Source organism: Morchella importuna (genome assembly GCF_003444635.1).
Source record: "Morchella importuna strain M04M26 chromosome Unknown Morimp01GS028, whole genome shotgun sequence".
Classification (NCBI taxonomy): Eukaryota; Fungi; Ascomycota; class Pezizomycetes; order Pezizales; family Morchellaceae; genus Morchella; species Morchella importuna.
In genome coordinates, this window is record NW_025763425.1 from 351,061 (window position 1) to 363,748 (window position 12,688).

The 12,688-nt window shown below is 47.4% G+C and overlaps 3 protein-coding genes across 3 annotated transcripts; all 3 read right to left on the reverse strand.

The window, feature by feature from the left end:
- Window positions 1-716: 716 nt before the first annotated feature.
- On the reverse strand, window positions 717-1,934 carry LAJ45_08207 (uncharacterized protein; the record flags this gene model as incomplete). Its single annotated transcript, XM_046117759.1, has 3 exons — window positions 717-1,070; window positions 1,140-1,718; window positions 1,803-1,934. The coding sequence occupies 3 exons, from the start codon at window positions 1,932-1,934 to the stop codon at window positions 717-719; spliced, it is 1,065 nt and encodes a 354-aa protein (XP_045969046.1).
- Window positions 1,935-2,836: 902 nt separating this feature from the next.
- On the reverse strand, window positions 2,837-3,993 carry LAJ45_08208 (uncharacterized protein; the record flags this gene model as incomplete). The annotated part of the gene is made up of 2 exons (XM_046117760.1): window positions 2,837-3,799; window positions 3,868-3,993. 2 exons carry the CDS (start codon window positions 3,991-3,993, stop codon window positions 2,837-2,839), a joined length of 1,089 nt encoding a protein of 362 aa, XP_045969047.1.
- Window positions 3,994-8,346: 4,353 nt separating this feature from the next.
- Window positions 8,347-8,933, reverse strand: LAJ45_08209 (uncharacterized protein; the record flags this gene model as incomplete). The annotated part of the gene is made up of 2 exons (XM_046117761.1): window positions 8,347-8,508; window positions 8,562-8,933. The coding sequence occupies 2 exons, from the start codon at window positions 8,931-8,933 to the stop codon at window positions 8,347-8,349; spliced, it is 534 nt and encodes a 177-aa protein (XP_045969048.1).
- Window positions 8,934-12,688: the final 3,755 nt, after the last annotated feature.

Consider the following 12,688-nt stretch of genomic DNA (forward strand, 5'->3'; position numbering starts at 1 on the left):
AGCGCCATCTTCACCACCGGACCAATTGCAATACCACCACACCCATATTCATTGTTGACAATCTCTCCTGTATATATTAAAACCACAATACCTTGTAAATCTGTAAAAAAACAGTTTTAATCCCCCACTAGTACTGGCTTTTTATATCTCAAATTGGGGGAAACCCCTTCTTGCAGGTTGGCCCGCTATATATGTGGACAATTGATGTGGGTTGCAGTTTGCATGATAATGACTAGTGCCAAACGACAGGTATATAGGCAACTTTTTCTTGGAACTGACTTAGATAAGTCGCTTGGTGGATAAGCCATTACAGCTCCCAAACGGGCCATTAAAAGATGGTTGACAACCACTCGAGATATACAAATATGAAGCAAATATGAAGCAAAGAAGGAAGAAAGGGAGAGGGAAAAAAAAGGAAGAAAAACTTCAAGTGTATGATTTAATTTGAATCTTTGATTTTGGTGCCCGATTACCTATTCCTATGCCAATGCCTATAGAGACCTAACTATCCTGTACAATAAGAAACACCCCGCCCCTCCCCGACGTACCTGCCTAAAAGTCAAGTAATTGTCAATGATATCACTTCCCGCCGTGCCTCCCCCTCCCGTCCCTCCCACCAGCCAGCCAGCTTACGCACCGCTCAAACCCGAGCAAACTAACAAAAAAAAGGAATAAAAAGCACAAAACACAAAACAAATTTATAACCACACCACCCACTACACCCTAACCCCGCCCTCCCCCACCTTATAAACACCCCACCAATACCCTACCCTAACCACACCCAAATCCCACGCCATCCTCAAACTATCCTGCACCAGCCTAACCTTACTGCCGCCGACCTCATGCCACGTGATGGGCACCTCAGCGACCGGAATCCCCTTGTACATGGCGAGGATAAGCATCTCAATGTCGAAGATCCACCCCTCAGTGTGCATGTACGGAAACACGGCCTTGAGGGCCGCGCGCGAGAGAAGCTTGAACCCGCATTGTGTGTCGCGGATGTGGCGGATGCCGAATGTGCGGATGAGCGTGTGGAAGGAGTGCATTAGGAAGTTGCGGATGAAGGAGCGCTAGTTACGAGCGGTGTGGTTAGCTATGGACCCCCGGGGGGGGGGGTAATGATGGTAGATAAGACATACCTTGACGACCGCATCGGTGGTGACCATGTGTGCGCGGCTCCCCACGGCGATGCCGTAGCCCTTGATCTCCACCTTCTTGACATCCTTCAGCAGCGCCGCCAAGTCCGCAAAGCGGCTCGCGCCGTCCGCGTCCGCAAAGATTGAGTATTCACCCCTTACGTACTTCATCCCATGCGTGACGGCGCCGCCCTTACCTCTGTTCTTATCGAGCACGCAGACACGAACCTGGTCTTCCTCGACATCATGCTTCGCCGCCATGCGCTCACCTGCCCAGTCCAGTGCCACCTTCGCCGTGCCGTCCGTGGACCCGTCGTCGACGATCAGGATCTCCCAGCTGTTTCCATGCGCGGCATACAAGTGGTCGACGGCCTCTGCCAGCATCTCGGGGATGCGCTCGCTCTCGTTGTAGGCCGGGACCACCACGGAGATCGTCAGTGTCGATTTCGAGTCGTGTGCAAATACATCGGGCAGTGCGCGGGGCGGGGAGACGGCGCCGGTGCGGGTGACGGTCTTGTAGAACTTTTCGTTGGGCGTTGCGGGGCGGGGGGTGTGCGCGACGAGGAGGATGAGGAGGTAGGACTGCAGATCGGGGGAGTCAGTATATACGGCTACATTGTACAGTAACAGTTTGCCAGTAGCTTAGGGCCGGGGGGTTGAACTAACTGCAAATACGCCCGCGACCAGGAGCCCGAGGACCGCGGTCAGGACAACGCTCAGAGACGCATTCTGTAATAGTAGCTGCAGTGCGTCAATTGGGAATGCCGCGGGAGGCGTGAAGGGAACGGGTTCGCCCATTATGGGCGAAAGGGGGGATCCTGAAGCTTCGCCGTTATTGGAGGCTCCGCAGTAGTACTAGCGAGTGCTGAGAGAGAGAGAGCGTATATGGGTGAGAGCCTAGATCGAGAGGAAAAGGGAGTGTTTGAAGTTGATAGACAAGACAGGCAGGCGGGAGTGGAGAGATCGATCTGGGGGAGGGAGGTGGAGGTGGAGGGAGGAGTGGAGGGGGTGGACGGATAGATCTCTCTCGGCGTGAGGAAGGAAAGGCCTAGGTGTTAACTTTAGGGCCAGCTACCGGGGGAGCCGCACACTGCATGCATGGCTGGCTTGGCAACGTGGAGGGTTCTTTCCCCCCCCCGGACGGTTCGCCGGGTGCTGACGAGTCGAGGCCGGACTTGCGTATGTCTTTATTTGCTATGGGACGGGCGTCGGGTGTGGAGACACCGAGCAGGTGCATGCATACAGCGAGTTTCTACGTTTTGTTTTCTGGTGAGGGTTCTACAGGGGTCCTTTCCTGACTCGGAAACAAACACTCAGAAACACCCACGCTACTGAGCTAAGCTTACCTCAAAGTAAGAAAAGATACACTTTATACGATGTGCATAGAACAGGATTCCTGCACTCTCCAATCTCGGCAACATAAGCTTATTGAATACGAATGTTGAGTTTTGGTTGTTTCTAGCTCTATATAGCTCCAAGACCTCCCCCCCCCCCCCCCCCAGGGGAGCTTCTGAGCTTCAAGACAAGCTTTTCCCGAAGGGTGGGTGCATGCAGATATATTAGAGCCCCAAGATATCAATCAATGCCCCCCCACAATTACTCCAACATATAAGATGTGTAAGGTGAAGAAGAAGAAAATTAGTATCCGCTATCCTACTCCCGCCACCTAGCTCCCCAGGTATCTCTCCCCCCACCACCGCCTACAAAAACATCTGCGTCCTCTCCCCCGGCCCGCCAATCCCGCCCTCCCTCGGCCCCGCCGCCTTCTTCCCCCTCATCGGGATGCCATGCTTCTTGACATACTTGTGCACATCCCCATCCATCATCCTCCCCAGCACCAACCACACCACGGCCACCACCCACGACAACAACGTATCCCACCACCAGCACCCCCTCGGACTCCCCCCCCAACACGCACCCCTCATCGCCTCCCCCAACATATTCGTCACAACAAGACTCTGCCCCTTCTCCAACCCCTTCACACATGCCTCTGCCACCACATCCGGCGTCTGCCCCTCATCGCTCCCCTCCAAGATCTTCGTCAGCTCCGGCTTCAGCGTCTGCTCCACCTCAAACCCGGGACTATAGATCGTGGCCGGAAAGCAGCAGTGCACATCGATATCATACAGTATACACTCCTGCCTCAACCCATCCGCCAGCGTCCTGATCGCCGCCTTGGCCGGCGAATACGCATTATACCCGGCGATGGTATAGAACGCCATAACCGTACTCGTAAATACCAGATGCCGCCGCGGCACGCCCTTGCGCAGCGGATACCGCATCATCATATTGATCGCCGCGTGCGCCGTAAACATGACGGAGAAGTAATTCGTGCGCACCTGCTCCTCGAGCTGCTGGGCACTAAGGTCCTTGAAGAAGCCCGGCACCGCGAAGCCCGCGCACGTCCACACAATGTCCGGGACGCCGCCCCACACGCGGATCTCGTCGAGCATGCGCGCGCACTCGGAGGCCTGCGTCAGGTCTGCGCTGACGGCGTGGAAGGTCTGCGTGCCCGGGTGCAGGGCGCAGGCCTCGATCTCGGCGAGGGCCGAGGCGAGCTTGGTGGGGTTGCGGGCGACGATGGCGATGCTGGCGCCCTTTTTGGAGAGGAGCTTGGCCACGGAGAGGCCCATGCCTTGGGAGCCGCCGGTGATGACTACGAGCTGTTTTAATTGTGGTGGTTAGCCCGGATATCGCGAGGATTTGGGTGACGGGGATGGGAGAGACGTACTCGGCCCTCGACGGGGAGCTTGTTCTCGCCCCAGAACATGTTGTAGATTGTCGGCGGGATGGTGACGGCTGCGGTGGTGGCTGCGGCGATTGTGAGGGTGCTTGCGGAGGGGACGGGGAAAGGCATTTCTGGCGTTGGAATGGGTGTGTTGGAACGGGGGGGTGGGGGTGGATTATTACGGTGCAGGGCGACGTGTAGCTAGGCAGGCTTACGCGACAGGTTACAATCACGTGATGGACTTTTCGATAGGTACATATCGAGTGATACGCTGTGATTAATATTGGGGTTTTTTTTTTTTTATTGCGAGAAGAGTTTTTTGGAAGCTGTAGAACTGGCGTGAGGGCTTTGGTTGGACGGTAAGTGTCATAGGTGATGGGTTAACCGTTAGATTCTTTCGGCCCCGGACCGAATCGAGAGATACCGAGTAAACCGACAAAATAGTGGCGGTGGCTCCAACTTCAGTTGGTAAGAGCACAAGGATATTATACTCATTATACTAATAAATGCTCTCTTATTGGATCCATGGACTTGACTTGGTGCAGACAGTGGACACTCCAGGTCTCGACATGCACGTGGTGGCAATGCTGGTGGGAAGAAATTCTACCTGCAGTATGTAAATATGTATGATGTCTTTGGCCGGCGCTGTCAGCAGGCGGACTCCTCTGTGTGTAAATGTGAATGTCGTACCAAGTACTCCCTATTCTCTAAGGAGAAACACCCGATCGACCCTGTTAGAGATTATGGAAGACCAGTAACTAAATCCAGTTTCAGATAACGAGCAGAATAGCAGTTAAGCTCAAGAATGCGCCGTACACGGCAAAAACGCGCGGGGGGGGGGGGGGGGGTAAGGAGTGAGGATGGTGTATGCTCAACGGGTGGGTGAGCCGATGGACCCCGCAATACAGTAGCCCCTACATGACCTATTCGATCGGTACTTTATCAGTACCCTCTGCAGTCTATCTCTCTAGTACCACTCTCCGGTCTTCATAACTAGAACGCCTAAGCAAGTCTCCCACTTTTTTTTATACCATAACAAGCCCAAAGATGGGCTCAATATCTCGTCTCGAGACAAACCCTTCGACTAGCTCTTTAGTCTTGGGGTAACCTTTTCCACCAATCAATTGACTCTCTGAATCGTGAGACTTTTAGCCGGTTAGTCGGCATAGCGTAGCGTGGCGCTATGAAAGCAGATCTGCCTTTAATTCTGGTGGGTTGTTTTTCTTCGTCCTAGCTAGGCCTCTCTGGAGAATTCAAAGTCCTCTTTTCTAGCTGAGATTAGCAGGTAAGTTAGTCTCTATATACCTGTTGCCATACGCTAGGAAGAATCATGTACAGGACGGAGTTTTGTATGAGATTTTTTGTCCCCTCTTCTGCTTTGAGCTTGTTCTGTCTCGTAAGAACTTCTTAGCACCATGGCCAATGTACTCATATGACTACCGCTGTTCGACTCCTTGCATATATAGAAGGACTTCGAGCGCGGCTACTGAGAAGATAACGCCGGGTGTAATTTTGCCAGGCCTGCCATCAAAGGGGGCTTATAGCCTTCGAATCCCACTGCCAGCGGATACACACATGTGCGTAGGATCGAGATTGTGGAGAGAAGTCTTCGGGGTGTATCGATTGCTATGAGCTATATCGATACTGGCATTTAGGGCCGGTGAGGAAAGGTTTCAAGACTTTCCAATCTTATGAGCGGGTGATTAGGTAGCATAAAATATAATCGACGTCTCATGCTGCAGTATTATGAGTAATGACAGTTTTTATACCCAAATCCCATCAATGCTGCCCGTGCCGCCATATATATCAATCAATTGATAAGAGCTTAAGAGCCCTATGAGCAAAATCCATTCTCAAGACGAAGGAATACTTCACCCAGCCATGGCGAACAACAATCCTTCGATTCCCAATTCCACCCCAAATCCCTTCCCAAAACCCAACGCCAAAGCCCACCACCACCAAACACCACCCCCAACGTCCAACAGCCCCCCACGCCTCAAAATCCAATATTCCACTTTTCCTCCCAAAACCCATTAGGTTGCATGCAATTAATGAATTAAACAAAACTCATTCCAGATTCGAGATCGAGTGATATATCATGATGAACACTCCACGGCTCGGTGTGCCCGATTGGTCAGAGTGGATATACAGATACTTGGCATCCTATGGCTCGCTGTACTACATACACCCAGCCGTGCAAATTCTACAGCCTTGTTTTGCCCCGCACCCCACCAACAACGGTTAAACCTGCCCATGCTCGCTGATGCCTGGCCAGCCATGGGTTGTGCGCATATCACATTTTCCAAATAACACTATGCCGGTGACAATGTCGGGAACTTGCATGGATAATATCTGCTACAGTTGATGGGGCGGCCTTTTCCTCACAGTGTCTGTCTGCTGTACCGAATAATCTGCTGAGATACATACCGAGCGCAAAGGTGGGGGGGTGAAATTGTATGGCGAAATATCTGTGCACCATATATGGTGCGCACACTCTTAAAGGTGAAATGGTGGCACACGGAAGTGGAACAATTGTGGCTTCAATAGGGCATTTTGCTGCGGATCGTTTGCTTTTTGGGGGTTATAAATGGGTATAATACGGTTCCACTTTGTTCAGTCTTGGCGCATTTAACATACAAAAATACATAATTTCAATCTCTGATAACTTTCCAACCCAGACAAATATCAAAACCCTGCTAAAATAGAACTAAACTTCATCACTTGAACTAGAGTTCTATTTTACCGCTTTTTTTTATACCATTTTTCGTTGCAAAGTTATCAGCCATTGACATTTCGTCGCGATCCGACACCTTTAAGCGTGGGCGCACCATAACTATTTTTTCCATAGATCATTCCTATCGCTGTACTGTACCTCATGTATGCACGTTCCTTCAATCATTCGCGTCTTTAACAACCCAGCTTTAATCATTTGATTGGTCGAGAGCGGAAACCCTGACCTTGACCCTTAACTGCGTAGCAACCACCCCACTAGAAATGACCCAACGGTATCCAATGCTATCTCCAAACGGTGCAATGAAGTATTGAGAGCTATCAACGGGACGTCTAGGGAGGTACTATCAACAGGGTATAAATAATTAAAGTACTCTATTAACTGGGTGTTGGGGGGTGATCCATATCCTTAACGGCCGGGTAGAAGGGAAATATCGATCAACTGGGCATAAACAAAGCATTCGATTAACTGTATAGGATATTGTGAGACAAAAGTATTATGGGAGGAACCCTCAACGGGGGTGACTATGGGAGGCCGATTCAGTGAAGGGGGGAGGGGGACAGTCTATGGGAAGTCAATTCACTAGAGGGGGGGCTGGAAAGAGGAAGGGGGTCGACTTGAAGATAGACTTCCGTCTCATAGGGCTTAAGAGTAGACATCGAACTCGCGGTCACGAGTGTACCAAACTCCGTCCTCTATTGGTTGCCGCGTATGCGAGTTGCCTTGCGAATAATTGAGTCCAAGCCGCCCACATCGCCACAAAGAAAAACAAACAAACAACACTTACTAAATATGATATCAACATGATTCGAGTGATATTCTGTGATCAACTACTGTTGGATAAGTACTATATGTAAGTACTTAATCAAGGGGCGAATATCCCACGGAGCAAAGCATCAATCTGGCTGACGTGTGGTCTAGGGACTAGGCCCAAATTAAGGTTAAGGTCACGTCACACATCTATGTAGGCAAACAATCAATATACATATGGCGCGAGAAGGCATAGGGGGTGGGTGTGTCAACTTCAGAGGAACTTTTTTTGTATGGGAATTAGAGAAAATTCCACCGTCAGGCTAGGCGCTAGTACCATTATGGGGGTAGATCTCCCAATTCCTATAGATTGATTGACTGCAAACGCCGAAGTTTACACACCTACCCACCATAGCTTCTCGAGCCATATATCTTGGTTGTGGCATGCTGAGACCAAAGTTGTTTACTCAGAATGATTAATCCCGCGTAAGCTTAGTCTACATACATGTATGTAAGTAGATGCCCACTTGAAGTTTACAGCCAATCAATTAACTTCAGAAGCGAATTAGAAATAGCAAAACTCTGCCCAAACCTGGCACTGTAACGTTGTACAGAGGTTTCCCCAGTATGTAGCCCCCCAAATAACCACATTAGGTCATAAAAAATAAAGAACCAAGCCAGGCAATCCGTCCAAAAACATTATAGCAATTCCCAGATGTTGATGGGGAAAATGCCGTAAAGTGGAATAGATAAAAGAAAAAGGTATAACCACACGTACATGCTTGCTCCATAATACAAAATAGGAAAAGCTAAGAAAAGAAGTAGACAAATCGTTAAAAGCGTCAAGGTATTGTAAGTCGTTATCGTAGTATCATCATCATAGTCGTTATAAGTCCATCACATAATCATTCGTCAACGTCATAATCATCAGTCGTCTTTTTCTGCTTTTTCTTTTTTTTCTTCTTTTTTTTTCCCGGCCATGTTTCATACTGCAAAAGCTTTTACCGCTTGCTCCCCATATCCCGTTCGGCCTCCTGTAGTCGGCGTCGCCGAAAGTCCAATTCCTCTGGGAAATTTCCGCTCATCGGGGAAGTAGGAGCAGTCTCTGGTATTTTTGTTTTTTGTAGTTGTGACCGTGGTTGATCACTATCCATTTCATTTACCTGTCGATTATGTCAACAGTATGACCAACCAGCTCGCCAATGAGCGCACATACCCACGAGAACACATCCTTAACGACAAGACTCCTCACAGCTTCTCGCTGGTCGTCATCTAGGTCGATATCACACATTTGCCCGTCTTCCTTCCACCTTGTCTCCAACGAATCTCCTGACCACGCCGCTGTCGGGGGACTCGACGACGGAAGTACCCATAGTAAGCTTCCACTATTACCACTAGTTCCCCGTGCGCGGTTCGGAGAATACGAAGCCATCCCTAGAGCTGTGGCAGCGGCTGAAAGTGAGAGCGAGAGATCAGCATTGTGGGGTATTAGTGCGGGGCGACGACCACGAGATGCAAGGGCCTGCGGCGAGGGTACCGATGGTGGAGAAGGTGATGACTGTTGTTGCTGTTTGGAGATGGTAGCCATTGTTGTAGTGGGGGCTGAGTCTAGGATGGGGGCAGTAAAGAGGGTTTTATGGCAGGAGCTAAGATTTGTGGCGGGATTGGGGGTTACAAGTTAAGTGAAGTCGTTATAGAATGCTGGGCACTTGATCGGTGATGTCAGCTTAAGAAAGGATATGATAAGGAGAAAGAACAAACAAAGATCTCATGTGCAACGGATAGAGTACAAAAAAAACAGGAGTATAAAAAAGATCAATCAAAAAGACTTTATTTCGCGGTGGAGAAACTCACAATGTCGGGATGAATTCAATTTAATCCGCGCTTCTCTGTTCAATGCTAGCTGGGGGCGGGCTTTAATAGAAGGTGTTTGGAAGCGTTAGAGGAACCTTCTATGAGAGATCAACAAAGTGACAGCTCAGGGTGTAGGTATGTAACTATCAACAAACAAGATACATGTACGTCCCAGGTTGCTCGTTAACCACCTGGCCCTGCAAGCGCGTGCTGCACGTACTACGCGTATGAGACAGCCACGGTTGTGCTCAAGCCACAGCAATTAGGCAGTGTGGCTTGTCACTCAGCCACCATGGCTTAACCACCATGTAGTTACTGTAATTAATTATGATACAGTATAGTACTCCGGATTGAGAATATATACATATATATATCTACTAGCAAAGACGCAAAGTCTCATCGATCATGATGCTAGAAAATAGCCTACACGTGGCGCGAGGACTTTGCACCTTTGCTAGTAGGTACATGTATGCTTGCAATTGTGTCGAGACTCGAGAACAAATTTACCTGACAGACTTGTTCGGGGTTGACCAACGTACTACATGTAGATATATGCTACTATCGAGGATATGCTACTATCGAGAATGTTGGTATACTATCGGGGTCCACTCGTACATGCATGCAGCTTTCAACTAATTGCAATATATTCAACTTACATGTTATGGCCTAACCCTTAATTATAAGCTTCCAGGACGTTCGAAAGCCATCCTATAGAAGTTAGAGTTGATTCCCATGTACCTTAAACCGGCAGGCTTAATCAGAATAGTCTTACTCAAACTCTATACAGAAGTCGGGATATGAAATTTAAAGTCACTCACGATATATATTCTAGCTACTAAATTATATATGTACCTATACCCGTAATAGATGGCCACCGGCGCCGTACGCATGGTGGGGCATCCAGATCTTATAATTAAATGATGGAAGATTTCTTCAATTCACGAGTATTCTAAACTAGAGGGAAAGATCAAAGCCTTCTGCGTATTGACTTCAGTAATTCTTGCTGAGTCTAACTATATAATACCGATCGACTAATTCATCTCAGCGGTATACTAGCCTGATAATGATGTATGCTAAATTTACCAAGCCTGACTCTCCAGCCTAGTACGTACATATATATCTACTTACTCAAGTCCGTCCGGCTGGATACCAAACGTGGGCAGAGTTGAGGTTGAGCCTGACGGGCCAAGGGATCAAGGTTAATGAGATATACCTTGGAGATCTTTTTAATCATACTGTGAGGTTTGGAACTATATGCACACATAATTGTCGAATTGGATATATATATCGCGCCATAGCTAGCTAGCTCAGTATTCGCGGGGCAAGAGGAACCTAGAAAATTGAGCTGCAAGCGCGCTAGAGTTAATTGAAGTTATTCTACGTGTAGATCATGCACTGCAGAGCTTATCAGCATCAGCTGGTCATTTAGCTCTTTCTTACATAGGTACCTGTCTTGAGGCGAAGTTACATGTATGCAATATTTAGCTTTAAAGTACATACATGTACGTAACCTACACCCACATGCAGCTACCTAGTACTACATGTAGGATTAGCTGCTCATGGTGATGGATACGAGACTACATGTATGTATATACATATACATGTATGTATGTATACAATTATAATCAGCTTAATATGTATATGTAAGCATTATTGAATTGCCTGGGCAACAATCTTGCTTAGATACATGTACATGTACCTGGCGGTGGAACTACAGAGCAGACAAAATGTAGGTACATGTCACTATCCACATACATACTGTAATTTATACATAGGCACAAGTAGTATTTAATTCGCGAGAGGCTTACTCGCGCGTTAATTAAATGGTCGGATATCGTTGCAACCAAATGCTTACTAAAATTTCCGACGATCGAGTACACATGATCATATATATATATATGAGGGTTATTTTATCTCATTTCATTAGACATTTGTCTACATGTACTTCTTCATTTAGTCTGATCTAGCACCCGTTTAACATGTACCGTACATGTAAGTACATATTGTAGGTTTTCACGCCCAAAATACTATTGGCTTATTAAAAGTCACTGCGACCGGCTATGTGGACGAATTACAGATTTTATCTCATAGCGCAGGGATAATTATCCGAGAAAGTGACGAGTCCCTCTCATTGCATCTGTTTTTTTTGTTTTTTTCGAGGGTCTTTGAAATCATCTGATTGCGTAGTGCAGGAACCAGCTAGAGTAGAGTACCTACATACATGTAATACTCTACATACATGTAGGTTACATTTACAATTGATAACTTAATGTGTACATAAGTTTGGTCACTAGGGCTAGGTAGAGACAGTACTTCTCTGTGCCTAAGTGTAGTACCTACATGTACATACATGTATGTACACAATTCCTAAGATGACCAAACTTAGTCTCGTACCCAGCCCGTTACTTGCAGCAAGCTGCCACAGTACACTAGAATATATGTATGTACATGTATGCATGTACTACACGTACGGCCAGGATCGATTAGCCCCTCCTCTCGCCATTCTCCTCATGACCAAACTCCAGTTTATCGCTTCAACACGTTGAAATTTCAACACATTCTAGGTTTTATCGAGCTTGATAACCTCTTTTCAACCTGACATCATCCCGACCTCTGATTAATTTCTCACAGCCATGAAACATCAGCTTAGGTTCCTGTAAGTTCTCTAGAACTACGTTTAGTAGCTTTAAGCAAAGCGATATGGTCGTATTCAAGCTAAATGGATGAAGGGTTCGGCCCCATAAAGTTGTGTGGAGTACAGATTCCAGTACCAGCGCTGCAAACTTCAAGCCGTTTAAATTATAAGGAGATATCATCGTGGCTTTATGATAGCTAAAGATTTTCTAGCTGGTATTGTTGCGGATTATGGTGGGGTCCCAGTACAAGAATCCAGGAACAGATCTCATGGCTTAAACTTTGAGAATTGTATACTAACTACTTTACCATCACGAGTATTAGACATTACTAAAGTCAAATTCCTCTCATTACTAAACTCCTTTGGCTGTAGGCCGCCATTTTGACGTGAAGTAGTGAAAGATTGAGTCCGTAAATGTCACAGAAATGCTGACCACTTGGACGTGGACCGATTATTCCAGCTTCTACTTAAGGTTTACCTAAGTCAATTTATAATCGTTGTCTCAATAAATTTCCTATCTACAGCTGGGCTACAGGGCCCGGAGTTCTTATAAGCTCAAGACAGTCTGCCCTGGATTTACTCACAAATCTAACTTAAGGATAATTCTGAATGGTCGAGATAGTACAACTACTATAATCATTAGTTACGATAACAGGTATGCATTATCAACTCTTCGTACGTTATATTGTTGGTATTGTGGTTAAGAACCGGATCGATTGTTTGCTGGTTTAGATTTGGGTGTACGATTCTTTTGATAGGTTGGGTCGCTGGAGTTCCATTAACTTAATTAATCAGTTCAGATACATATATATAGCCTATACATGTACATACTAACAAAAGCTTTGGGATAGGAA